We start from the raw sequence: 27,624 nt of genomic DNA on the forward strand, positions 1-27,624 counted from the left end.
CTTAGCCAGCTGCATTTGTGACTAACAGGCCTGCAATAGGACCTGGTTTCATACACAGAACACGAAAAATTACTATAAAATTGGTACTAACACATTTTATGAAAGGCAATGGCAAAGTTATGAGCGCAAAGTTCTGTCTTGAAAAAGTTTCTGCAAGAAACAAGCCAGCCACCGGAGGCTTTATGAAACTGTATTTTTTCATTGTTCTGCAATTCGGTGTAAAAATCTATCAAGACGCCTGTCTAATTATTGTATTATTATTCCAATTCGTCCTTGAAAATGATAAACCATGTCCATTTCTTATGAAAAATCTTTAGACACAAAATTGTTTGAGTCTTTGCTGAGTTTAACGAAAAGGGCGTATCGTCGTCATAACCTACGGAAACATTGAGTGATAAACAACAGCAAAAATTGATAACAAATATTTCCTAACCGCAGGCAGCTTCTTGAAACTATATGCATGTGTGTATTAAGTGTGTGATAAGTCCTTTTTTATCAGCTTTCTTTTATTGTCATAGCTCTTGTCAGCCTTTTCTGTTTCTTTTATGTGTATTTCATTGTTAAAAATGGGTTTAAATTTAAACCACATTACAAAAATAAACGAAATATATCTGAACTTCAAAACAATACAACCACACACACGCACACACTTGCTCAGAACGATTTCGCACGCACACAATGGCACATTCCAACTCACACTAGAGAAACACATTTACTTAGTGTTGGTGAGTTGTTAAAGAGAGTAACCAAGCTGAATTCAATATATGGCTCTCTTCATTCAAACGGAAAATCTCACTTTGTTTACAATTGTGGTGAATGCACCAATACTGTGTTGTTGTGCAAAACAGCTGGCGAAGCTTTCAATTTGTTGACGTTTCGTGGTAGCACCAACACTACAAAAAAAATACTCAGATGATTTGTAGTTCTTTGTGTGTAATTAAAATAACTAAAACAAAAGAAAACAGTTTTCGTATTGCTGGATTTGTAAAGAAATGTCAATTTATCATCAGTTAACATTAACCTAAAAGTTTGAAATTCATTTTATTTAATTTATGACTTTTTGGTTAATCTTGATATTACAATACAATGATAAAAGAAATCCGAAGGCAAAACAATCTTTGCACTTCAAAAATGTATATATGTACATATACATACACATCCTCTGACACAGACATGAACATGGATCTACGCATACATTTGTACCTAAGCAAGCTTGCTAAGAATAAACAGGCACAGGCACAGGCACGCTCTCCACAAATGGACGATAATAAAACAATGAAAGTAAAACGCCAAAAGCTTTTCGATTTTGTTCAACAGCAGCGCTCTATAATCGGCATTAAGCCAGAGGAAAACAAATTTGCGAAAAAATTGTATTACGAAAAATGCTGCTAAGATGATTATTTCCTTAGGACTTGCATATATGAAAATTAGGGATATTCACATCCACATTTAATTATCTTTGTAAATTGGCATTTGTTTTAAGGCGATAATCTGTAAAGCGGGGTCGAATTCAACAAGTGTTGTAATGCGTTGGAAATTGTTAATTCGTTTGTATCTTTTCCCGTTATAGGTGCTTATTGAATGCTTCTGCGCAAGGCGAATCATTAAAGCTGGTATCGGTAAATCAGCTGATTTGTGTTTTTTTCTTTCGCCGTGTCTATGTGGGTGTCAGCTCAGAATGAAGCAAGGCGAATTTATTCTTTGTTTTCTACATTGCCAATACTTTTCTTTGACGATCAAACGTACAAAATATTGTTGTTGGTCTAGATAAATCAAAAATTTATAAATTTGCGCCCTTTTATTGAATATTAAACCATGACTGATTTGTAAATTGGGTAATTTTACATTGCAGTCTCGATGAACACGCTTAGGGGTACCCCAACCTATGCCCTGTCTGAAAAGTGGCATGTGTTTTCCAAAATAATCGGATAGTCTTAGCTATTAGTGCCTTTTGTTATTAAGTGTATTTAAGCATAATTATATTTTTAATAAATAAATAAATAAATCCGTTTTCCATAGTACTCCACTTGTGTTAAATCCGACAATTGCAATCTGGTATAATAACTTCGTCACTTTTATTTTATTAGGTATTTGAGCTTTTCCTGCAATGCGTGTTTATGTTGTCCTCTAACTCGAGAAGCCTACAGTTTATGGTGTCTCCTAATAACAAATATTTTTTAATGGTAGCTTTTTAATTGCGGTATTACAATCATACGATTGTCGACAGCTATAAGAAATATAGGCCATCTGAGAATGCATTCATTGAACGCGACAATTCGACCAGAAATCGTATTCGCTCCTTGTGACTTCTAATTACATAATAAACCGAAAATACCACTCGGGATAGAAGGAGCTCAGCGTAAATCTTGCGTGAATTTAAGGCCGAAAAGAATTTTAGCAGAAATATGTTTTACTGGATGTGGAAGAAAAAATTTAAAAATAATAAATAAAGACTGTAAAATTTATAGACAAAATTACCTGTTCACAGTATATAATACATATTTATATATATATATCTATTATAAATTCAATCCCTATTTCTGTATTCTTCGTTCTTATTTAATGAATGTCAAAAAAAAAAATAGTAGTACGAGGCTTGCCTTTTTAATATTACGCCTTAATGAAAACACAGTAAAATAATAAAGAAAATGATTTTATTGTTTTTTAAGATATTCTTCTTAAGAGTTATTGTAATTCTACATTCGCTTGAACCAATTTTCCCAAGCTTTTTTGCTACTCTGATGTGCATACCTCCAACACGAGTTGTTTAAAGGCTTCAAAGACTTTTTCAGGCATTGAAACACGTTGATCACGCATTTTATTTTTGATGTTCGGAAACAAAAAGATATCATTGTGTGCAAAAAACAGGGTCGTAAGGCGTAAGACCTATTACTTTGATCGTTTGAGTGCTCAAAAACTCTTTTGTGTGAGCCGTTACATGAGAGCTCGAATTTTCGTAGTGAAAAATGATTTGTCTTCGGCGATTGGTTTTCCTGTATTGCTGCCATACAGTCGATTACCGTTTTCTTCCGCCTCATATGCCTAGATCATAGACGTGCTTTGAACCACCGCAGCTGAATTTCATTAATATTTTTTACACCAATCGACACGAGCCCTGTTTTGGGTAATTTTCAAATTACGTGGTATCCAACGAAAACAAATGTTCTTGATGACCAAAATTTATTGCAATATTGAATTTATGCTGGGCCCAAGAATGCCTCGCTCTCGCGAAATGCCCAAAATGCAAAATGCAACCTTCACATTGCTAAGCTATTTATTTTATACTTTTTTATGAAAAGTTTTAAATTTAGTATAAAATGCAACTAATTTTAGGTTGAATTAAAAAAAATCCGAGTATGCAGTTTTTTGCAAACAATTAAATTTTTGTATAAAATTGTCGAATTTTAAAGTGGCGCAAAATTCACCTTGATTTTTCAGAATTTTTTTTCGCATTTTCTTCCATATAAATAACTCCCAGCATTCGTTATATGTGTCAAAACAGATAACGAAAATCAACAAGAAGTTTAAGTAACTTTAACCGTGCCGCTGTGTCGCGCTCCTATAATTTGGATTACATCATTTTGGCGAAATAAGTTCCTATGCCTAGAGAAGTAATATTAAAATATGTTATTTAAAAAAATTATTTATTAAAAATCACAAAAGCTGTATTTTTGGGCGGTAAACATTTCGAATTCTTTTGAACTGGTAAGGTTATAAAATTGTTGGTTTTATAACAACTTAAACATTCGCTAGAAATATTTGTAAAATGCTGCCGAAATTGCAATATTTGGCCAAATATAAATCCGGGTTGTTCCGGTAACTGTCGTATGAGTGTAAAGTTGTGATCATTAGCAATAATTCAGACATGCAACAAGCAAAAAATGTAGTTACGGCATAAAGGTGCATATTCATATGAGAAATTAGTAGTCGTTTGCCTTTTTATAGCATTTCTAGATGGTATTACTTTAATTGCGGCCGGCGTAGCCGAATGGATTGGTGCGTGACTACCACTCGGAATTCAGAAAGAACGTAGGTTCGAATCTCGGTGAAACACCAAAATGACGAAAAAAGTTTTTTCTAATAGCGGTCGCCCCTTGGCAGGCAATGGAAAACCGCCGAGTGTATTTCTGCCATGAAAAAGCTCATCATAAAAATATCTGCCGTTCGGAGTCGGCTTATAACTGTAGGTCCCTCCATTTGTGGAACAACATCAAGCCGCACGCCACAAAGAGAAGAAGGAGCTCAGCCACACAGTTAAGAAAAGTTTACGCGCCAATTATATATATGTTACATTAATTGGGCCTGAAATTGGTAATGCCATCTGCTGAAGTGATTTCATATATATTTCTGTATAGTAAGTAGCGCATTTCGTAATTCGTTGCGACCCTTCATTATTTGCATTTTATCTGCTCCTTTCTTTCTTCACTTTATTCGTTCCTGTTTGCTTCGGTATGAGATGAAATGTACGAGTAAGCATTTTTACTACGTTGATATCGCAGTCAGTCGACCCCATACGTACACACTCAGTGTAACTTTGCTTTGGCATTTTTGTTTAAATCTAGTTTTGTGAATGTAGGTACCTACAAATATACCGCATATATTTCGCTAATTATCGTCTCAGTTTGCAATAAATAAATAATTAAAGAAATAAACAACTGGGGAGGTTCACTGGAATTGTCGAATGAAAACAGTCTTCTTTAGCACCCAGAAAATAAAAGTTCCTGTGAAGTCAAAGTACGGGCATTTAAGTGATGTATTATTATTTATTATCCACGCCTAATCCTCTCATAAATACATTTTAGAATTTAAATCAAGTCATTTCACACATATGGCTCGTTTGAATTATTTTAGTTAATTAATAGTAAATTAAGAAAAGATGATTCAGGTGCACACTTGCTCAATAACAGTTACAATTACATTGAATATCAAAATTCATTTTAAAAGGAAATCGTTACCTGAGGCACGCATATATACACATGCATCTGTATGTATTTATGTACATATGTATGTTATTTATTTATATAATTTGTATATGTATGTAGTGTTATTAATTCATATATACGTACATATGTCACTGCAATTTATTTAAAGTTATTTTCGTGTAATTTCGCATTGAAACAAATAAGCTTTACGGAAATTGTAAACGGCAAGCAATTGAAAAATAAACACTCGTTGAGCAGGTCAGTTCGGAAAAACTATTTATGAATAAAAGTTGAATGTATTTATTTTTTCTGTTTCAATTGCCTCGCTCAAAATTGCATTTTTTTATTTTGCTAAATTTTGTTTTATTTAAACTTTTGTACGAGTACCTTTGAAAGTGCATACATGCATGCATACATTCATAAAAATGTGAATTGGTATCTCCAAACACGAACGCCTTGACAGAGCACAGTTTTAGTAGCAGTACTAATACAGCAACAAATGTACGCGGACGAAGCGAATTGAGTATCAAGTGCAGTTGTTGAATAACAAAACAAGATATTTACATACGTATGGTATATAAATATATATACATACATAGGTAGATTTATATATACGTATGTTTTGGCCCTATATATGCATTGTCTGTATATGTGCGAATTTGTTATGAAATGGTAATAAAATAAATGACAAATTTTAAGGTTACTGTTCTTATACTGCATTCATGATTACCGCTCATCACTCACCAGGGATCACTTGCTCGCCATTATCTACACAATAACCACAGGGATCCTAATATGAAAGTCATAGTTGCCATGTCTGAAGCCATCAGTATAACGTCTATACGCCAAGCCTTTTTGTTGAATATTAGTTCAATTGACGTCACTAAAACAGAAATCTTTAAAATTGCGAGAAAGTCATGGCTGATTGGGGAGCAATGGCCGTCTCAAAAAGATGTAACTTCGGTGTCAATGTGGCAAATGGTGATTAATAAAATTTTGCTGCAAACGGGAGATGATGGACCGAAGTTGCCTGCATATGCAAATGACTTAGCTGGCATCACCTAAGAGACGTGTCTAAACTCTCTTAGCGAAATACTAAAGGAGGGACACGAAAAAAATCCACAACTTGGTAAAGAAGGAGAGGCTGAATGTCAATCCAGACAAGATAGATATTAATGCAAAGTATTACCAGATTCAAACCTAGTTTCGCCGCAGACTAGAAAATACTACACTTAACTCTAAAGTGTCTACGAAACACCTAAAGGCTATAATAGACCTCAAGCTGACATGGTGGTTGAATGTAGAAGAGGGGGTGAATAAATCCACCAGTGCCTTATACGCATAAAGGATGTTCAGCGCACTAGGCAGGGCTATCTGGGGTAGCACTTGGAGCAAAGGCAAAGAAATATTGCTGGCGAAATTTAAAGCAACTGGCCAGCCAGTACTGAATTATGCTGCGCCGGTCTGGTTGAGTAGCTCTAGTGATCCGCAGTGGGCTACAACAACGGGATGTCTCCAGATGTCCCGCCTTCACAACGAGGCTTCCATGCTCCCGGCCAAGGACAACAGCAAAACGCTCAGCAAGCTATTTCTGGTTGGGAGTTACCGTAGGAATCACCCCTGCAGACATTTGCTGGAGCCTGAGCCTCCTCCGTGGTGAGTCGGTAGACATATATTCTACTACACCGACAAGATCCAGGACCAATCATAACTGCAACTACTGGATCGGTCAGTATAAAGGCAGACACCAAATTACATTCATCGGCAGACTCTTACCGCCTTCTTGAACTATCGACTCCCGAATGCTGTTATTGAAGTCTAACCACCATCAATTGCAGACAAAGAGCTTCAGCTGCCTGGAGACAGCCACGTAACTGTAGCTCAATTACGGTCTGGATATTGTAGTAGGTTAAACTCCTACTTATTTAGAATTGACCCCTACACAATTCCTTAAAACGCAGTTGTAAAATGACGTATTAAGGATTGATATATTTGCTTATAGCTCGAATTTTCAACAGCTGAAAAACCACAGTAGCGTCTGTAATGACGAGCTCGTTCCCACGACAGTCGGTTATGCGTTACCGGAACAACCCGGATTTGTATCCGGTCAACGGTTGTCACTCCAGCAGCATTCCCCAAAAAATTCTGGGGGATGTTTACGCTGTCAAAAGAACAACATGGCGTACTATTTCCTGGATGCCTGAAGGAATAACCGAGCAAACATGCTCGCCATCAGCCAATGTGTCATACGTCTACTATTATACTTTATAAGTAATCTTAAATCTACAAGTATTCACAAAAACCACCAACACCACTTCGAAGTGCAGATTGAAACTTTTCCCAGGGCCACTTGCAGGGCCTTACATGTTACACCACCGCACGGGCTCAAATTAGGCGGAATGTTACAGCATGTGGTTTGCTGCCACGGCTCTCCATCATTTCTCTTCATGTGTACTGATGAACTATGGTTAGTCGTTCACAAGAACAGGATTGCAGGTGTCGCTTGTCTTCCTGTCTATCTATCGTTGCACCAGAGCTGCATCAACTGCGGTGAGGATCCTCTCTGTTCCTGTGTAGAAGGAATACAACTTGCATTTAATGAAACTGGGAGTAGTATTACTGGGATACTTGCCTTTGCCCATTTGCTCGCTTTTAAAATAAAAATATTATACAAGGGCAGGCGGATAAGTGTATGAACTACATAAGAAAAGAAAAAAAATCTCAGGACAAAAGTGTATATTCCAACGTAATTGTTGTTGTTTTAGCTTACTACAACGTAGTCTTCCTATAGCGCGATATAACTTGTTTGACGTTGTCCCAACCTTTTTATGTCTTCCGAGAAATAGTTTTTTTCTTGTTGAACTTTCCAAACTATGCCTCAGTTTACCACTTAAGATTTCATTTGCCGAAAATCCCATATAACCCAGACATTTTTGCATGTTTCTTTAATATATCGCACCCTAAATACAAAAGGGTCACAACTCAAAATTTTCCAAAACTGAGTTTTTTGCATAAATTAATTCAGAGTACGCATTTCTAACTGCTGCAAATATTTCGTTCACATAACTATCTTCTTTAACTGGAAAAATACAGTTATGACTATTTTTATGTCAAGTGTGTTGCTTTCGCACGATCAACTAAAGAGAATTATTTTTAGTTGCGTTAATGGGCTCAAGAACAGCTGATTACTTTTATTACACATAAAGAGTTTTATTTTGAGTTCTGCCTCTATAACTGTAAAAAGTGATAAATTTCGTGGTATATTATTTTGCATTGTGCCTCTTTAGTTGTAAAAAGTGAGTTCAATTAGGTTAGGAAACTTATAAAATTAAAACATTTTATCAGTTAAAAAGGCACAACTTAAGATAATATCACTAGTTAATCGAAAAAATTTCAGTTAAAGAGTCATAAATCAAAATTTTGTTTTATTTTCGAAAACATAATATAAAATTGAAAAAAATATAGTAGAACCTTCTTCAATGTTGTATATTTTCACGATGGAACAATATTTTCTTTAAATATTACAATAATTTTTACATTAAACGATTTTCGTCTCTCCTGAAAATCTTAGTATTTTGAGTTGTGACCCTTTTGTATTTAGGGTGCGATATGTTCACAATTGCTTCGGTCCAAATCTGGTGAGGAAGTTATTCACAGTGTAACTCATTTAGTTTGGCCCTTACACCAAAGTCTCTATTCGTTTACGTTTTTGGTCCACTGTGAGCTTGCGAATACCCAATGTTTGTGCTCACCTGAAATTGTTACCAAGTCAGTTATTTTCTCTTCGATCTTCATAAGAATATTCTGTCCCTTTTTAACAGTTTCTTCGGTAGGAGCGCCTATTGGGCCGTCAGAATGTGACTCACTCTATGTGCAGATGCGGTCACGTTCAAATAGATTCACTCAAAATCAAGCGAATGATGCTGTAGATGTGTCAGAAACTCCTTTTATTTTTTTGAGTTTTACTTTTTTGTTATATGAAAGTAGTTGGTCAGTGCACGAAGTTTCTTTTTCAATTTTCTCACCAAAAAAGTTATTTTCATTACACGATTCGTAACAGGAAGTGACTGTGAATATCGCTCGAACTCCGACAGCTACCACATAAAGCACTGTTCCGTCAAGTGGTCAATTAAGAGACTTTTTAGGCCGCCCTCGTATATTAGGTTTCATTAATAAGCTTTTACAGCAACACCAACATGTTCCGTCAAGTGGTAAATTAAGAGACTTTTTAGGCCGCCCTCGTATATTAGGTTTCATTGCTAGCGCGTACGCTGAGGCAACCAAAGAGTTTCGTTAGTTTAGATTCAAAGTAATCGGGTAATCCATATATTCTTTTTACCAACCAATAGTGGGTTTCTTAATCAATTATCTAATTGAGAGCTGTGTTTCCAAATTATTGGCTTCGTTTCACAAATCATCATTCCTTATTCCGTAATTTTTCGATTGATGCATAAGTATAACGGAAATATACGTCATATTTATTTTTAAATGAAGAATTTCTTCTTTTGTTCAGCATATTAAACTTACTGAAAAGTCTTTGACCGGCAACCTCCTGACTTTCCACGTTTTAAGCGCCACACACGCATTGTGTATGCAACGCCTCCTCTTCACCTTCTTCTGATGCAAATTAGCGAAGTGTTTTAATTCAAAAGAAAGATAAAAAACAACAACAAAATTCTGTATAATAAATTGATTGCGCTTTTTTTTTTGTTTTTGTTTAATTTTTTTTTTGTAAGTTATATTGTTTTCTTATGAAAAAAATCGAATTTTCCTGACCCTGAAAACGGACAAGCCACAAAAGGAAACAAAATCAGACGTCTGCCTTTCTACCTGCAATTTGTCTAACTCACCTCCCCACTGGTTGGTACCCGAATACGAATTTTGTACCACAAGCAAGAAGCCGACAAACCAACCAAACAATCGACTAAACGACCCACCAACCCACCGACCGACCGACCCACTAACGAGCAACTAGCACAGCTGTATGAGATATACTATGTGCGGACACGACTAGTACGAGTATCCATGACCTTGAAATTTTCAACGATACAGTTAAAAGGAAAAACGATAAAAAGCATGAAAATGCATTGGCAAGAACCTTGCTCCCCAAAAGCAATAGCGATAGAAACAAAAACAAAAGGAAGCTCCCAAACGAAGAGATAAATAACTTGACTCTCTTGCACACCTTAGTGCAACTCTATAATTCTCTTGGTATGTATTCTCGTCTTATATGTATGTATGCATGTGTATCGTGTGCCTGAATACGCTCTCTTTCTGTCTCTTCTGTTTCCATCAGTTCACAACATGTTGATGTTTGGATAATCTGCCAGCGTTAGAATCATTTCTCATGTAATCAAAGCAACGTCAATGTGCATAGAAATTACAGTTTTCCAGTATTTTTTTGACATCGGACCTCACGGAATTGGCGAATAATATTACGTGTGTGATTGATAAGCGGCATACATACATATGTACTCGTATATACATATGTAATATATATTTATAGTATATAATTATGTTTTATTTATTAAACAGGAAATTATGCGAAAGTGCATAAAGTAAAATAAACATAACAATTTTCAGTTCATTTGACCAAAATATGTAAAAATAAGTGTAAACAGAAGTGGAATTGCATTTACAAAAAGTGATGCTTTATGAAGTATGGAAGTGTGGAGTTTTCGAATTAATAAAAATTAATTTAGTTAGTATAAAAAACTTCATTAAGCTTAAATTGTGGGCATATTACATACATATCTATATATGTATAGAAATGCAGCTACGAGCGTTTTAATAGCAGTGCGCTTACCGTGCTTTGTATGGCGTTCATAATTTCTATACACGAGGGCGCTTGTCTAAAAGGGAATTCCCGTTTGTTCACACAATGTTTGTCTGTAGTATAAATGAAGTGTACATAAAAATTGACAACTTTTATAAAAATATGGTTAATGGCTACACGTGCGAATTTTCTTCCATTTAAAAAATATCGTGCAAAAGTCATATGGAGAAAATGTGCAACACCTAAGCGAAAAAAAAAAAATTTCTCAAATCAACGCTAATTTTTAGCCACTTGAAACCTGCATATCCACAATTTTCTAAAATTCTGGCTGAAATGTTTTCAATTTTGATGTAAATTTGCCAAATTTTGATAAGTTTTGTACAAAGTTTGAACTTGTGCATTATACGATTTTTTGTTGCAGTATGAACTATATTTTTATGAAAAAAAAAATACAAATAATTCAATAAATAAGTAGTCTACATTTGCTAATATGTGGTGTATACTCCATTTTGCCGCTGACTGTTTATCAAAAAGCTCAGAATGATGAACGGAGTCGATTTGTCTGTATATCTCTCTCTCTGTCCGTTCATGCACAGAAGAACTCAAATAAAAATTAATATATGTATTTCACTGAAACCTAGTGCACCCATTACTCGTTGTCCAAGATAGTTTTGGTATTGAAAATGGACGAAATCGGTTTATAACCACGCCCACGCTATATGTATTTGAAAGTAAAGAAATATGTAATTTCTCTGTTATAAATGGAGCAAATTACACGTAATTCGTACAAAGAATGAACCCAAAAACAAAACAAAAAATATTACCCAAGAAAAATGTTGAAACATAGGCTCTACTACTCCCTCTTTTGAATATCTCGAAAACTGCTTAATGAAATTCGTCCAAACTTTGTGCACGTATTGCTTCGCACCTCATTTAAATCGGGGAAATACATATAATATTATTGAGGTCTGATATAAACTACACCCACTTTTTATGTGTTCAAATACAATGGCATTATTTGCTTGAACTAATACCAGTGTTAGCTTTCGTAGACTTGATTAAGTCATTAAGTGAAATCTTAATAATTATAATAAGTTATTAAGTGCATATATTAAGTGAGATAGTGGTAGTACAATTTGGGGAGCTGCAAACAACAATCCCACCCTTTCAACCCAGATTGCTGAGACCGCTGTTAAGACTAAATTTTCGCCCGTTTGTCTAATGTTACAGACTACAACTCTCATTGTGTATGAGTTTATGTGACTCGAAAAACTAACTTCCAAATAAAGTCCGCTTCGGACCGGATTTAGTACTTCCTATACTATCATACTTCAGTATTATTTTCTATAAGAACTGTAAAAAAGAGTAGTAGTTGCCAAAAGTTTATTTTTCGATACGACCTGTAGAATATCTTAAGATTTTTACACAATACATTTTTCTGAGGACTTAATTTTTTTTTTATAAGAAATTTTTGCTTTTCTTGAGTGGTAGGGACTCAGGTTAAGCTTAAAGTAGTAGAAAAACTTTATTTTTTTGAATATCTTAAAAGTTTTCTTGAAAGATAGAAACTCAAGTTAAATCAGGTTTTCCAAAAAGAGAAAAACAAATATATTTTTTTGTCAATATTGATTTATGCAGTCATGAGCATGGTCGAAACGCGAGCCAATTTTCCGCCAGATGTCTTTCATATGTTTGGTTCAAGCTTTTTGAATGACTTCTACAGCCACAACACTTTCTTTTCATCCGAATAAGCAAAAGTTGCAGGGTGTCCCCGCGACCTTCAATTTTATGTTACCGGAACGTCCCAAATTTATATCACTACTGTCAGTTCAGCGGCATTCCCCAAACATTTAGGGAATGTTTATGCTTTACAGGAGTGGTTAATAAAATATGATTAACAAATTTTTACTCAAAAAATCGTTCAAAAGTGTCAATCGGTGAGATAGTACAGTAACAGCTAGTGCTTTCTGTCAAAAAGTTCAGTTAAAACGCGATAAATTAAAATAGATTAGATTAGACTAGATTACATTTGTGGGGACCATTGTACTACACCTACTACATAAAATGTGGGTGGTAAAACGGAAAAATTAAAATTAAATTCAAGTTTGCTTGCAACAAATTTTTTGGATTAGAATTGAATTTTGATAAATTTTAGCACATTTTTTTGATGGAATTATGGTGTCACGAATTTCGGTTGGCTAATATGTTGCTCATCATTTATGTCATGGCATTATGTGACAAACAAGCTTCACCGTAAACTCGATTATCTTTTCTTTCTCGATTCTTGATTACTCTTAAGTTGGTTGATATGGAAATGTTCACTTAACAAATGATTTTTTGGCAAATTTTCTATTTACGTATTTTTTGTTTAGTTAGGCTGTACTGGGCTACCGAGAAAATAAATTATCTATTTACTGTCGTGAATATCTCCTGCTCTTGCATATGCTATGTATTCCATATGATGAGCTTAACTCGTCTATAATTTGCACAGTTGCTTAAATGAACTTATTTTATTTTGCTCTGAACTGTATACTTATGTTTTGTCAAACGCTTAGTAAACAATGAGAAAAACAAAATAGAGCTTTCGTATTTAGCATACCATATACACGTATATACATACATACATAGGAATAAACAAAAATATAAATTTAGCATGCCCAGCTGAGACCGAAATTTAGCATAAAATCGAAGTGGTTGTAGATATCCAAAAAATAACAATTTTTTATAGAACAACTATTGATGAACGAAAACTAGACCCTCCAACATTCCGCGTACTTGTGGAAGTGTACCACATCCCAGTCAAGCTATATATTTATTTATTATGTATTTTACTATTGGCCCTTTGTTCCCATATAGAAGCTAAATTAGGTATAGTATACAAAAAATAGATTCTGACAATTTATTTACAAATTCGATTATGCAGGTAAGCGAATTATCGATGTACGTGAAAAATGCCTAAAATAACACAGACTTTTTGGTGCAAAAATATTTTATGAAAAGGGCAACCTTTAATAGCATGTACGCAGCTACATATATACAGTGATGAGAAAAATAATAGAAGCAGCTGATTATTACGATATTCATGATTATATCATTTATGATTATTTTGTCAGATCGTTGAATATTTTCTGTGGTAGTATGAATAGCATTGATGCTGTTGTTGTAACTGATTGTAAAACCCTGTTAACCACAGTGAATTTTTCGGACAACATCGTCAATCTAGCCTAGAGGTAGAACCATGTTGTTTCAACGGGGTGAGTCGAGTCGGAGAAGGGTGTTAGATGAGCGAATTTAAGGGGCTCGTGAACAGGTGGTTAATGTCGTGCGCGGCACCTTAAAGTGACGGTCATATGTTGAGTATGTCAGGGTCGATTCTAGGTAAGTAGGAGTTTAACCCACTACAATATCCAGAAAGAAATTGTGCAGAGTGTAATGCATTTCCGTGTGCCTATTACCAAAATACTGGCATCCTTCAAATTATAGGAAAAAACCTGTAAGGATTTACCTCGATTCAGAAAATTTGTTGGTATTCTCAAATTTTGTCTCCTCAAGAACTTAATATTTTTTATTTTTTGTTTTTTTTTTATTTTTTTTTACCAGTATTATCTAAGTTTATTTTAATTGTGTTTTCTTCTTCACAATATTCTGCTTTTCTCAACCTGTTTTCTTAGATTTCCTCTTGAGTTCTATAATTTTCCTTTTAATTTTGCAAAAGACAAAAATTCTGTCGGCAAATAACTTCTTCGTTTTACGTTTTAGTCTGAAGGTTTCTCGTTTTTTCCTCAATTCGTAGAGTCGACCACTTCTGGATTTGTCTGCCTTCATTCTCGCCTGAAGACCAAAAAAATAGAAAGGAATATTAAGTTCCCCGCTGTTTCCGGTATTTGCCAAACCTGTTTTACCAAGGGTATTTTTATTTGTAAGAATCTGTTTTCCCTAACTTAAGCTTCTGCAAAAAATATGACGAATCGTAAAGAGAACAAATGCGCTTATTTGGAAAATTACAAATTACGAAAATATAAATATGACGGTTAAACCGGCTCATCGATTTTCAAGCAATCACCTAATTAACTGACGCAACAGAGGATGCGACAGCGGTTTGTTTACAATAGAGGTCACCAAAACTTGAGATGGTGGTATTGTGTTGCGCAGCTACTGCCCATATTCCTTCGTTGCTGTCTGAACAACGATTGATTTGAAGGCTAAACCTCACTTGACACATTTTGTTTTCATTTCATTCGCCCTGTCAAATCCCCTATGACATTAAAGTCAAAGTAACTCTCACAATTTTGCTGATGACCAAATTTTGTAATATATCTGCCTTGACTTGAATGTGGATGAGTCGTATGAGAGCGCCAAGTTAAGACTGAAATTAATCAAGACTTGTAAACAGAAATTAAAAGTGAGGTTAGGTTAATGTGAACAAGGTAGATAATAAGAAAGAAAATAGCAAAAAAAAGTTATTTTGTAGACAAACGAAACATAATCCAAAATCTAGAATTTCGTCCACGGTGGAGAGAAGAAAGAGAACGTGACGACATCAGCAAATCCAGCTATCTCGCTCTCACTGAATTTGACAGCTGTTGAGCTGACGCAAAAAGAGGGCAATTTTTATTAATTTTATTGTTCTATTGTTTTTTATTTTTATGGTTATTTAAAAGTGAATTTATTGAACTACACCGTTTTCTTGCTTGTTTGCTACGTTTTACGTCACAGTCAGAAATATTCTCATCGATGTCGTAATGTTGTAATCCGTCATTCTTGAATTGCATCAGCTCAACATCTGATTTTGTCGAATTCTTTGAGAACCGGGTGGTGGTGCGCGAAATGCGCAACCGTCTGTAAGCGCTGAACCATGCATTTTCTGATGTTTCTAGAGCAGATAAATAATTCTAGCAAAGCTCTCTTAACCAGTTAACTGTGGCGCTCCCATTTAAAAGTGCGCACAGTTTTGTGTCGCCAGAATTGAGCTATGACGAGTATATTCGTCAATCACAGAGTAAGTTGCGCTGGTAAGATATTGGATAAAAAAGATGGGTTAATTTTATAAAATTAAAAATTTTATTTTCTTTGCTTCTTTGGTAACATAAGCATATATTACATACATATTAAACTAAAAACGCAATAAATTCAATTAAATATTATACATATAAAAGTAAGAATTCAAATTCTTGCTGTGGAGTGATACTCAGCGAAACAGGGTATTATACATAATGGGACTTTGCAAATCGGGATTCCTTCCTGATTTTTGACTTTTGCCTTTGCCCCTTTTAGGTTAACATCTGAAAAACGTTATCATCGCACATAAATAAATTCATTATGCGAACTTTTTCAACCAGTGCATACGGGGAACCATGACATCATCTCAAACTGTTTATATTTTCTATTTGTTTGTTTTATTCCGGCATAGCCTCAAAATATTCTAAACATCTTGAAATTTGAGAATATGTGTTATTTTTCTCAAAAATTGTAATTTAAATAGCCAATGGTCACTAATTTATACGCATGACGAGTATACTCGTCAATACACAAAATTTTGCCACTTATTCATGACGAGTATACTCGTCAATCACAGTTAACTGGTTAACTGAAAGAAAACATAACAACTATAGGACTAAGGTTCCAACGGAGTTGATCCGAAACAATTAGAGCGTTCGTGTGAGCACCCTGTATTCACTCATATGCTATTGCAAGCACAATCGCTGCAAACATATCGTTCATAGTTGATATTAAAAATTTATGTGTGAAAAAACTCAACACAACACTTTTACGAGATTTCAACTGATCTAATGCAATTGCAAATTATAAAAAACAAATACAAATAAACAGCACGACTTGTGAACTCCCTAATTGTTTCAGAAACTTTAATAGTTATGATGTTTAATTTTTTCACATCAGCGTATTTTTTTGTTTGTGTGTTTTTTTTTTTATATATTCAAATAAATACAATATATTTGTTCTTACATATATGTATACGTATTTGACACACACAATGTATGAGCAAACTTATTGAAAGCTTTTCCCTTTGTCACTGTATAGGCACAATAACAAAATATTTAGGCAATAAGTAATAATCGCAACAACACCATTTGAGCAACCAAGTTCAAGCATAAATTGCAACAACAACAACACTCTGTGGTCTGTTTAAACTTTTCTGAACGGTTCGTGTAAATGTATGCGTTCAAAGGGAGGCTCAACGTATTCAGACACATTACGTGCCTAATACATTGGTAATGACTTAATACATGCATATGCATGCATGCATGGATATTCCCATCCATATAACAATGTGCATGTGTGATGAGAGACACCAAAAGCGTATCAGTGCTGGTTGGTTGTAGTTAGATGCGTCCATCGCCAAGTCGGACCGTACACGTAGCGCATTGGAGAGGCGACAGCAGCAGCAGAAACAACGGCGAATTCCGCCATCGTCAACCATCGCTATTCACGAGATACTCAAAGTAAGAAGTGAATTTAATTACAGAGCAAACTGAAAGTGAAAATTGCTACAATCGAAGTATTAAAATCGAATTAAAAATATACTTAGAATTTTTGAAATTGAAATTACTGAATTAAATCAAATCGCTGACCGAGAGATAAGAATATCAAAAAGAGTGACATTGTGATTAGTAAACGTATTCGATAATTATACTTAGTGCTTTGTTGCCGGACTGCCTCTAAATTTTGCATATAATTTATTGGCAATTCGGTAGAGTATATATATGCATATACTTATACATATATATGTACATATATATTTTTATAAAACTATGGTTTTTTCTGGAAAATCGAGACACACTGTTAACCATTTTAAGTAAAATCGAAAACTGCAGTTATTGTTGCGTAGATTTGCAATTTAACTCGACACTTTTGTTTTTTGTTTCATCAACTTGGTTTCTCATATGTAAATACTACATACATACGTACTTGAATATATTTATTATTCTGAAAGATTTTCATAGATTGTTGTGTTATCAAGAAAGTGAATAGTTTCATGAACTCTACTTTTTTGCTACTCCTGTAGCGTTTTTGTAAAATTATTACAAAATTACAATAATTTTCATAAATTATTCGCAATACAAAAAGCAACAATTTATTCACCTGTGTCGCCATCACTTCTCTTACTTCCATATTAACATTGTGTGTGTGTGTGCGTGTGTGCGACATGTACGTGCATAAGTAAGTATGGATGTGTAGGTGTGCGTTTACGCTCAAAACACATATATTTCATATATGTATATAATATCATCTGTGAACGTGTTGGCACGAATAAAAAGCTGACAATGTTTGTAAACAAGATCTTTGCAATTTTCTCTTATTCTCTTTCATACTCAAAATCTTGGCATCGATGCGCTCAATTTTGTGTGTTGACGTGACACTACCGTTTTGAAAATGCAACACATATGCAAATATAATGAAAGCACTAATAAGTACATAATTAAATATAAAATAAAAAACACAGAAAATGGGCTTTTAAATTTTCGCAAAATATGGCCATATTTAAAAAATTATAATTCTTGATTTCGTTTTGAACAAGTTTTGACTCGACCTAATAAAAAAAAATTTAAAGAGTTCATTAAAAATTATGTATTGTAAATTATGTACCAATTCAAAAGAGGAAGTTAATGGGTGTAGCAACGTTTTATTCGCGTACTTTTCCAGTCATTGTAATTTGAGAGAATTTCGCTTTAAAACTTCGAGGCAACTTGCCCATTTCATGAACAGCTGATTGGTTCGTTGATTGCATTTAAAAATGACTTGACAAAAATGAAATATTTTGCATTATTGAGATAAATTGAAATAAATTGCATATTTAATTATTATTATTATTTAAAAAATTTTTTTTTTAATTTTTATTTATTTTTTTATTATTACTTTTTGATTTTATTCTTTTTGATTATTATTTTTAATTATTATTTTTATTTCGTTTTAATTATTATTTTTTAATTTTATTCTTTTTTATTATTACAATATTATTGTATTTTATTTTTTTTTATTATAATTTTTTGATTTTATTATTTTGTTAATTTTTTTTTTGTTTTATTTTTTTATTATTATTTTTCTAATATTTGTTTTTTATTACTTTTTATTATTTTTTTATTACCTTTTGTTATTATTTGTATTCCTTTTTATTAATTTTTTTATTCCTTTTTATTATTAATATTTATTTTTCTTTTATTATTTTTCACTATTATGTTTTTTATTTTATTCCTTTTTATTATTATTTTTAATTATTACTTTTATTTTTTCTTTTATTATTACTTTTTGATTTTATTCGTTTTTATTATTATTTTTAATTGTTAGTTTTATATATTTTTAATTATAATTTTTTGATTTTATTCTTTTTCATTATTATTATTACTATTTTTTAATTATTATTTTTTGATTTTATTATTTTTTTTTTTTTGTTTTATTATTATTTTTTTACAATTTTTTTTATTATTTATTTAATATTTGTTTTTATTATATATACATATATATAATTGGCGCGTACACCCTTTTTGGGTGTTTGGCCGAGCTCCTCCTCCTATTTGTGGTGTGTGTCTTGATGTTGTTCCACAAATGGAGGGACCTACAGTTTTAAGTTAGTTAGTTATTATCGTTGCCAAAAAATAATCAGTGGCGCCTGGTGGTACCTGGTGGCACCTGCAATTGATTAAAACTGAAAGAGACGCTATTAAGCAACACGTTGATACTAGTTTCTGACCGTAGCTCAACTTGCAGATCCAAGAATATGAAGGAATATGATTTTTTTTTTTTTCGTAAAATTAATTATAAATAGATAATCAAATGCTTCACAGCCTTTGTTCTTCCGGCTAAAATATATAAAAATATCGTACCCTAAATGAAAAATAAAAAATTGGAAGTCGGCTCAAGCAAAAAGAAAAAAAACCACCTTGGGCTTTGAAGTTTTTTCTTAGTCAGTTCAATACTATAAAAAAATTATACTTTTGACATATCTATAAAAAAAACTGTAAGTCGGAGTTTAGTAATTCTTTTTGATTTTATTGTTGGTTCTATTCTGGAATTTAGAAATACCATTAAACATTGCGTAGGTGGTATGTTGCAAATTTGACTTTCTTCCGCTAAATCCCCAGTGTGCGGCAGCCGCCTAATTTGTTTTTATTATTTTTTATTATTTGTTTTTTATTAACTTTTATTATTTTTTTCACTTTTTATTTTTTTTTTATTATATTTTTTTTTTAATTTTCTTTTATTGTTGTTTTTATTATTATTTTTTATTTTTTTTTTTATTTTTTTTTTTATTTTTTTACTATTACTATTTTATTATTATTTTTTATATTTTTATTAGAATTCCCTATTTTTTATTTTTGATTATTTTTAACTCACAAATTCTCAAAGGCAATTTCCTTATTTGTATGGACAGAAATCAGCTGTTTTTCTTGGTGGCAAATTATTGCAAGTAAAAATATTTCCACAAGGAAATTGCAGCTCTCCCTCAAATTTAAACTTCACTTACCTCTCCCAATATCCTCTTCCTTCTCAATTGGTATTTATCAGGCATGTAAACATAAAGGTCTAGTCAGATAGAGCAAAGAAGGACATTTTTTAAAACTATTTTTCTTTGGCCGTGGTTATACTGAAATTTTGTTCGGCGAACACCGTGCATTTTGCATCGAACTCGAAGCTCTCTCACGGCCACCTAAAATTATCCGACCCAACAGACGTAAAATGTGGTCTTGCCATATACAAAAATCATTGAAGATCTTATCTTATCATAAGTCAGACGACAGCAAAGCAAATATCGTTATTGATGTTGTTCTTGTAGCAGTTTACCAAGCCTTGCGAGGCGCGGTGAAGTCACCGGTCATTATCGGCATTCTCATCAACGGTAGGCCCAAGACACATGCTGCTTCGACTCGGCGGACCCAAAGAAGAGAGTGGTATTAAATGAGTAGATCGTGATCTAGCGCGTCTACGGTTTTGAAGCTCCCATAATGTTTCCATAAACGTTGCAGCTTTTGTTACAAAATGTAGATGGTCTTCTCTACGAAATATGGAACTTTTTGCATATTCGTTTACCGTTCCTTAATATTTTTTCGTATTTTCTTGGGTTATCTCGCTCAGTGTCTCGATCGATTCTCACATGAACGCTCCGAATCATATTTATGGGTGAAAAATTAAAAATCAACAGCATAATTGATCAAAAGCTTTGGCTAAAATTTTCAGAGTTTTGCATAAGTATACCAAATCATATATTTTTGTGAAGCAGAGGCCGCAAGTCCACTCCGAACGGCAATGTGTTTTTATGAGAAGCTTTTTAGTGGTAAAACTTTGGAAGTTTGTCATTGCCTGCCGAGGGGCGCCCGTTTTAGAACAAAAGTGTTTCTATTAATTGGTGTTTCATGCATGGAGATTCGAACCTGCGCACCTCCGAATGGTAGTCACGCACCAACGCATTCACATAAGGCGGCCGCTACCACTGATTAGCATATCTTAATTTTGAGCCTATTATATTTTATAGAAAAAAGGAGCTAGAAGAAAAAACTATAATACGTTTACAATTTCATATACAGTCAACGTCAAAAGAAAGTGTACACCACATATTGATAAATTCTGACTATGTATAATTCTTTACTTTGGAATTTCAATTATTTGTTTATAAAAATATTGTCCCTACTACAATAAAAACCATATAAAGCAAAGTTTCCAACTTTGTGTAAAATTTGCTTAAATTCGGCAAACTTTCACCGAAATTTCATACTTTTTACTCAGAATTTTTAGAAAAATTTCGGATATGCAGATTTATAGATCATTGAATTTCGGCATAATATATTGCAAGTTTCAAGTATTTTAAAAATCACGCTGATTTTTGACAATTTTTTAGTCGCGGTCTTGTGCATTTTCTCCATTTAATGCCTACTCCACATTTTTTCTATACGGCAGAAAACACCCAACACCGGCAGCAGAAAAAATGGTCAAAAAACAACGCAATTTTTGAACCACTTGAAACTTGAACAACCAAAATGCAATGAAATACCCGAAATTTTTCTAAAAATTCTGAGTAAAAAATACGGCAAATGTAGAAAGTTGGCAGATTTTGTGCATTTCGGCGAACGGCGTTTTCGATTCAAAACCAAAAAATCGATTTAGCTGTCTGTCAAATTCGTTGCCACGACTGATGGGAGCGTCCAAACAGATACAGTGCGCTGCGGTTAAAAACTACACCGCAGCAAGTACAATTTACCGCAGAGTTATGAGACTTACAAAAGAAGTTATCACATTTGTTTAGTGACTGCCACAATTGTCAAAGCAATTAACGAAAAATAAATTATGTACATTCAAACATTAAGTTCATTGCAATAATAGAAGAGCGGCAATTACCAAGTTTTAACATTTTTTTTATTGTATTGTGCATTCTATAGCAAAAACTATGTAACTCAAAATTTCTACTTCTTCATCAGAGTCTTCAATAATTTCAAAGTATGCAGATTTATAGCCCATCCAATTGTTGTACAACAAAGTGTAAGTTTGAAGTCGCTCAAAAATCTTATTAATTTTGACAACTTCTTTTGTGCTAACGATGCCGAGAATTTTCTCCACATAAAACGCATGCTCAGAAGTCTTTAAAGAAAAATTTTAGAAATTATTTGAGCGTATACTTCTGGTAGGTGTTTCGCCGAGCTCCTCCTCCTATTAGGGCGTGCATCTTGATGTTGTCCACAAATGGAGGGATCTGCAGTTTTAAACCGACTCCGAACGGCAAATCGTTTTTCATGAGGAGATTTTTCATGGCAGAAATACACTCGGAGGTTTGCCATTGCCATTTCTTTTTCTATAATTTTGCTGTTTAATGCACGGATATTCGAACCTACGCACCCCATTCGACTACAGCGACCGCCGAAAGTCTTTTAGCTTGCTTGCCTAGATGGCACTACAACCGTATGTCGTAACCGAGAGCTGCCAGATTTTGCTTCACTTGATCTCCTCAACGGAAATAGGGTCTTCCTCTTCCTCGTCGTCGTCCACCAGTGCCGGAGCACTTCCGTACATCCTCAAGATATGCACAAGTCAGCGCAGCCGCTGTGTTTTAATACATGGAAGTCTTTTACATGGAAGAAAGTGCTCAACAAGAGAAAAAAATTGTGCTTCTCTAAGTAAAATTAAAGACGTATTTGCATCTAATATAATATTATCGCCATACATTTTTTGCATAGCATTAAAAAAACTCGTGGTTATTTCCGCATATTTATCAAATTTTTTATATTTTTTTATTATGACACTATCGAAGTAAATATGTTTGTAAGAGCAGGATAGCATAAGAATTTCTTGTATATTTTGGAGAACACAAATAAATGTCTTTCTTCTTCTTCTTCTTCTTCTTCTTCTTCTTCTTCTTCTTCTTCTTCTTCTTCTTCTTTATTTACAGGTCGTTATGATTTTAAGTTTTAAATTAAGAATACACTACATCAGAGCAACATGATCAACAGCGCGAATACTGTGGACTTTAAAGTAATGAATCATGGTAATGTCTTACTACAGTCGGAAATGGTGCCATTGGAGAAATGCAAGCTAGTGCACACTGCGAAAATACCTCAAAGTGGTGGAGAGAGATTTACTACGTCATATGCAATACAAACTTCCCTTGTTGATCCTTACCCATACACCGCAGAGAAGAAACACGGAGCCGATTTTCAAAGTGCCCAGACCAAAGAGATTCACATGCAGCCACAACGTGTCCATGTACAACATCTACAAACTCACCCCAATTTGCAAAACAACCGTTGGAGTTCGCATACGTTTTACAATTTAAGTAAGGGAACGGATAGGGCTACACCAAATGTGTGTACAACTAAAACAAACCACAACAATAACTTAATTAGCAAAGAAAGTGCCTTTAGTTTAAGCAGCAACAGCAATAACAACAACAATAATAATACTAATATTAATAATAACATCAGCATCCCAAATACTTTCAAGAATGATGAAAGTAGCAAGGACTTGCAAATAGTCGGCAATGGACCTATTCGGCCAATTCGAGAGGTTGATGCTCATAGGGAGTTAAGTGATAGGCGTATGACGTCCGTTTATAGAACTGATTACCAAGAAAATGCCTTTCTCCGCATCGAGGATGTGCACAATTATGCTAAGTTGGATCGTTATAGCTATTCGAACGAGAGTAGCAATAGCAGTATGCATGAGGAGGAGAATGAGGATGAAGATGAAGAATTAGATGAGGATTTGGATGATAACAATGATGATGCCGCTACAAATTACGAGCGTTATTTAAGGAATAGCAAGCAAATTGCCGCAAGGAAGGGGAAATCTGTTGAAGAAGCACAGCTGAATATGGGTAATATGCGAGTCACTAGAATGGAAACGGAGGAGACTGAACATAATGTGGATGTTGAGACTGTGTACACAGTGCAGAATGATGCTGGAGTGGCGGTGCCAAGCACACCCGATCATCATGCGCGCAGGCCAATGAATGCTTTTCTAATATTTTGTAAACGTCATAGAGCCATCGTTAAAGAAAGATACAAGTCATTGGAGAATAGGTAAGCACAAACGCAAATGGAAGTATATTTGATTACGATGCCTGAAAACATTTATCAGTCCTAATATAATTGTTTTTTTTTTTTTTGGTTTTTTTTTCTTCCCCCTTTTCAGAGCAATCACAAAAATTCTGGGTGACTGGTGGGCTTCCTTAGATGCCAGTGATAAAAAGTGTTTCACGAATTTGGCGCAGCAGGTATGATATGCGATAAGTAGAGCTTGTCGTGGGCAATACCTAAAAAGCTTTCCGTGTTTTTATTTCTTTTGTAGAACAAAGATGCATTTTTCAACGCGAATCCAAATTTTAAGTGGTACAAGCTGCCCGCTCCGCCACTTCGCACCCTAAACACTCGACCCGGCAATAATGAACGCCTTGTGGACCAAGATGATGACATTAAATCGTTGATGGCAGTGCAAAATAGCGGCGGTATGCTACCCAAATACACAACCAAAAGCAACAATAGCTTCTTTAAACTAGCTGATGAAGCACAAATGGGCGAACTTAGTGCGTTAATTAATGGGGAAGGCAACAATGCAAACACTAGCATGAACCAGAGTGCATTGCAGCAAGCGCTGGGTGAAACATCGCAGTTTCTGAACGCCTATATGCCACCCAACTGTGAGGCAGACGGCGGTCAAGCGAGTAAAAATCGCTTGCTCAGTGAGAACAGCTTCTCCAGTAATGGCAGTGAAGATGATGTTTTGCCTAAAAAATCATCACGAGCGTGTAAGGGGAAAATTTATCAAGAACTTATCAATTCGGGGCAGATTTCAGCTGTTTCGAAAAAAGTGAAAGCGCCCAAATCACAAAGTCATGCCATCGGTTTCACTCATCAAACTGTGACTCCGTCCCACAGTTGCAATCAAATTTCGTTAGAGGGTTCCAACAATATTGCATCCATTTGTGCGACCTTACCCATATCTAAAAATAATGTTAAAATACCTGAAACTTTCGCTGGGGAGTGTTCGCATACAAACAGTGATCTGTTAAGTTTTGATCTGGAAGAGAAAATTAAAGAACTGCCAGCTCTCAGCTTAGATCTATATTTGCAACGCAAACGTAACACGAAGAAGAAAAAGAAATTCACATCGAAGAAACGTCATTCAAATAGCGCAGCAAGCAGCAAAAACTTAGGGGTAGTAAATGTAACATCTACGGCACTAACAGCGACAACCAACAAGATGCGGGAAGCGCAACCACATCCGGCTGTGGGTAGCCAAAAGAGAAAAGCGCGAAAAGAGAGCATCACGAGACGTGACATTACCGCTATCGAGAACGAGATCGCGTCTGTTATTCCATTGGCTAAGAGTTTCAGTACCATAAATGGCTGTTATTATTTTAATGAGTCGGCAGGTTCGGCAATACCAAAATCTCTGCTATTGGGGCGAATGCCAAACTCCACGGTTGCAGCGGTGGCAGACAATCAGCGAACCAACGCAAGTTTTGCCAATTTAAGCAATGATAACATTTCGTCTACCTCAGACTTATTCATTCTGGCCGAGGTTGCTGCCAATCGCACCGAACTAACAAATTGAATTGCAATCGGTTATCATTGCACTATCATTAATACAACCATATAAGTACCAAAAAGAAATTGTATCGTAAACATGAATCTGTTGCATTGGTTCACATATGCTTAGTTTATAGAATTAATGAAAAAATTGTTATTGTTTTCGAAAGTTATATTTAATACCATTAGTTTAAAGTCGGAAATAAAATTATAGTAATATTTTCACAAATCTTTATGTAAATAACTTTAATTTCAACAGTCAAGGCAGTTGTTGCTATTCTAGTAGCGAAGATGTCACTGTTGTTGAGAAGGCATAAAATATTCAGCATACATCTTTGAGAGACCGGCTATAAATTCGGGCTATTCATTTAATGCAGAGCTAACTGGAGTGCTAACACTTTATTTTGTGTTTATACTTTGAGTCAAGGCCAAGTCTACTGCGAGTCAGGCTTTAATTTATTTAACTCAAGTAGCCAAGTATCCTCAATAAAATACTTATTTTCAATTTGTATATGAAATATACAGCCGTAGTAAAAGTAAAGGGTGTTTTTTTAGAGGTTAGGTTTTCAAGTTGGCACTACTTTTTTCGTAGATGATCTTTTTGACAGCTGTCACTTGATTTATGCTCAGTTTGGTTTGCCATTTCATAATGAATAGACTTACACCTGAACAACGTTTGCAAATCGTGCAAATTTATTATGAAAATAATGGTTCGGTTCGCGCGACGCATCGAAGAAAATTTTGTTCAGCGATGAAGCTCACTTTTGGTTGAATGGGTATGTCAATAAGCAAAATTGTCGCATTTGGAGTGAACATAATCCACAAGCCATTGCTGAGACGCCGTTACATCCTCAAAAAGTCACTGTTTGGTGTGCTCTATGGGCAGAGGGAATCATTGGTCCATATTTCTTTAAAAATGAAGCCGGCCATAATGTTACAGTCAATGGAGAGCGCTATAGAGCCATGATTAATGACTTTTTCGTGCCTGAATTGGACGATGTTGATGTGGACGACCTTTGGTTCCAACAAGACGGCGCTACATGCCACACAGCCAACGCAACAATCGATTTATTGAAGGAAACTTTTGGTGAGCGCATTATCTCGCGCCGTGGACCTGTGGCGTGGCCTCCAAGATCGTGCGATATAACACCGCTGGACTATTTCTTGTGGGGCTATGTGAAGTCGCTTGACTACGCAGATAAGCCCGAGACGATTGACGTCTTGGAAGAGAATATTCGGCGCGTTATTGCTGACATATGGCCCCAATTGCTGCAAAAAGTGGTCGAAAATTGGGCCTCTCGGCTGGAATTTATTCGAGCCAGCCGCGGCGGCCACTTGCCCGAAATCATTTTTAAAACATAATGGCAAACCCTTATCTTTATAATAAAGCTAAATTCTTGGCCATAACATTAAATTATATACGTTTTATTTCATCTTGAAAACCTAACCTCTAAAAAAACACCCTTTATTTACACAAATTCATTGAAGCTTTAATGCAAAATACACCGTTGTTGTCTTTGAGTTCGCAGTAGGTATCTTTGCATAAATACTTTAAATATATTAACAACAACATTTACCAATACAGTTGTGTAACAACAACAAACCAAGGCTTTCTAGTAAACATTGTGCATACTTTTGTGTAAATACTTTTGACTATGGGCGTATTTTAACACCTTTAAAGTAAGCTCTTTTTACAGAGAGCCATATACACATATGACCATTAAAATATCATAGTTAAGCTTTTTTATCCATGGATATCCTTGAGCCGCTCAAATAAATTTAAAGTGAATTTAAAAGACCCGTTATATTAAGTTGCGTTATTGGCTGCACAGATTCGATTATTTTCATTAAGTGTAATTTTACATGATCACTAAAATACTGTACGTACTTTGCAGAT

General features: G+C 34.6%; 1 protein-coding gene and 1 long non-coding RNA gene across 8 annotated transcripts in view; one reads left to right on the plus strand and one right to left on the minus strand.

Annotated features, from left to right (window-relative positions):
- The window catches only part of LOC129239588 (probable serine/threonine-protein kinase DDB_G0278509), a 30,256-nt gene extending 4,299 nt beyond the window's left edge, over positions 1-25,957 (plus strand). The window contains exons 1-5 of one of the 7 annotated variants that reach the window (XM_054875194.1): positions 10,024-10,133; positions 10,219-10,361; positions 23,090-24,218; positions 24,331-24,412; positions 24,487-25,957. In XM_054875194.1, the coding sequence (XP_054731169.1) occupies positions 23,140-24,218; positions 24,331-24,412; positions 24,487-25,752 (2,427 nt within the window). In that variant the 5' untranslated portion in view covers positions 10,024-10,133; positions 10,219-10,361; positions 23,090-23,139 and the 3' untranslated portion in view covers positions 25,753-25,957. The other 6 variants (XM_054875196.1, XM_054875193.1, XM_054875191.1 and 3 more) reach the window with 6 other exon arrangements.
- LOC129239589 (uncharacterized) lies at positions 8,700-9,875 on the minus strand. Its single transcript, XR_008581865.1, has 3 exons — positions 9,773-9,875; positions 9,450-9,536; positions 8,700-9,345 (listed from the first exon to the last, which is right to left on the minus strand). It is a non-coding gene; the product is annotated as an uncharacterized LOC129239589 (long non-coding RNA).
- Positions 25,958-27,624: the final 1,667 nt, after the last annotated feature.

Source organism: Anastrepha obliqua, chromosome 2 (genome assembly GCF_027943255.1).
Source record: "Anastrepha obliqua isolate idAnaObli1 chromosome 2, idAnaObli1_1.0, whole genome shotgun sequence".
Taxonomy (NCBI): Eukaryota; Metazoa; Arthropoda; class Insecta; order Diptera; family Tephritidae; genus Anastrepha; species Anastrepha obliqua.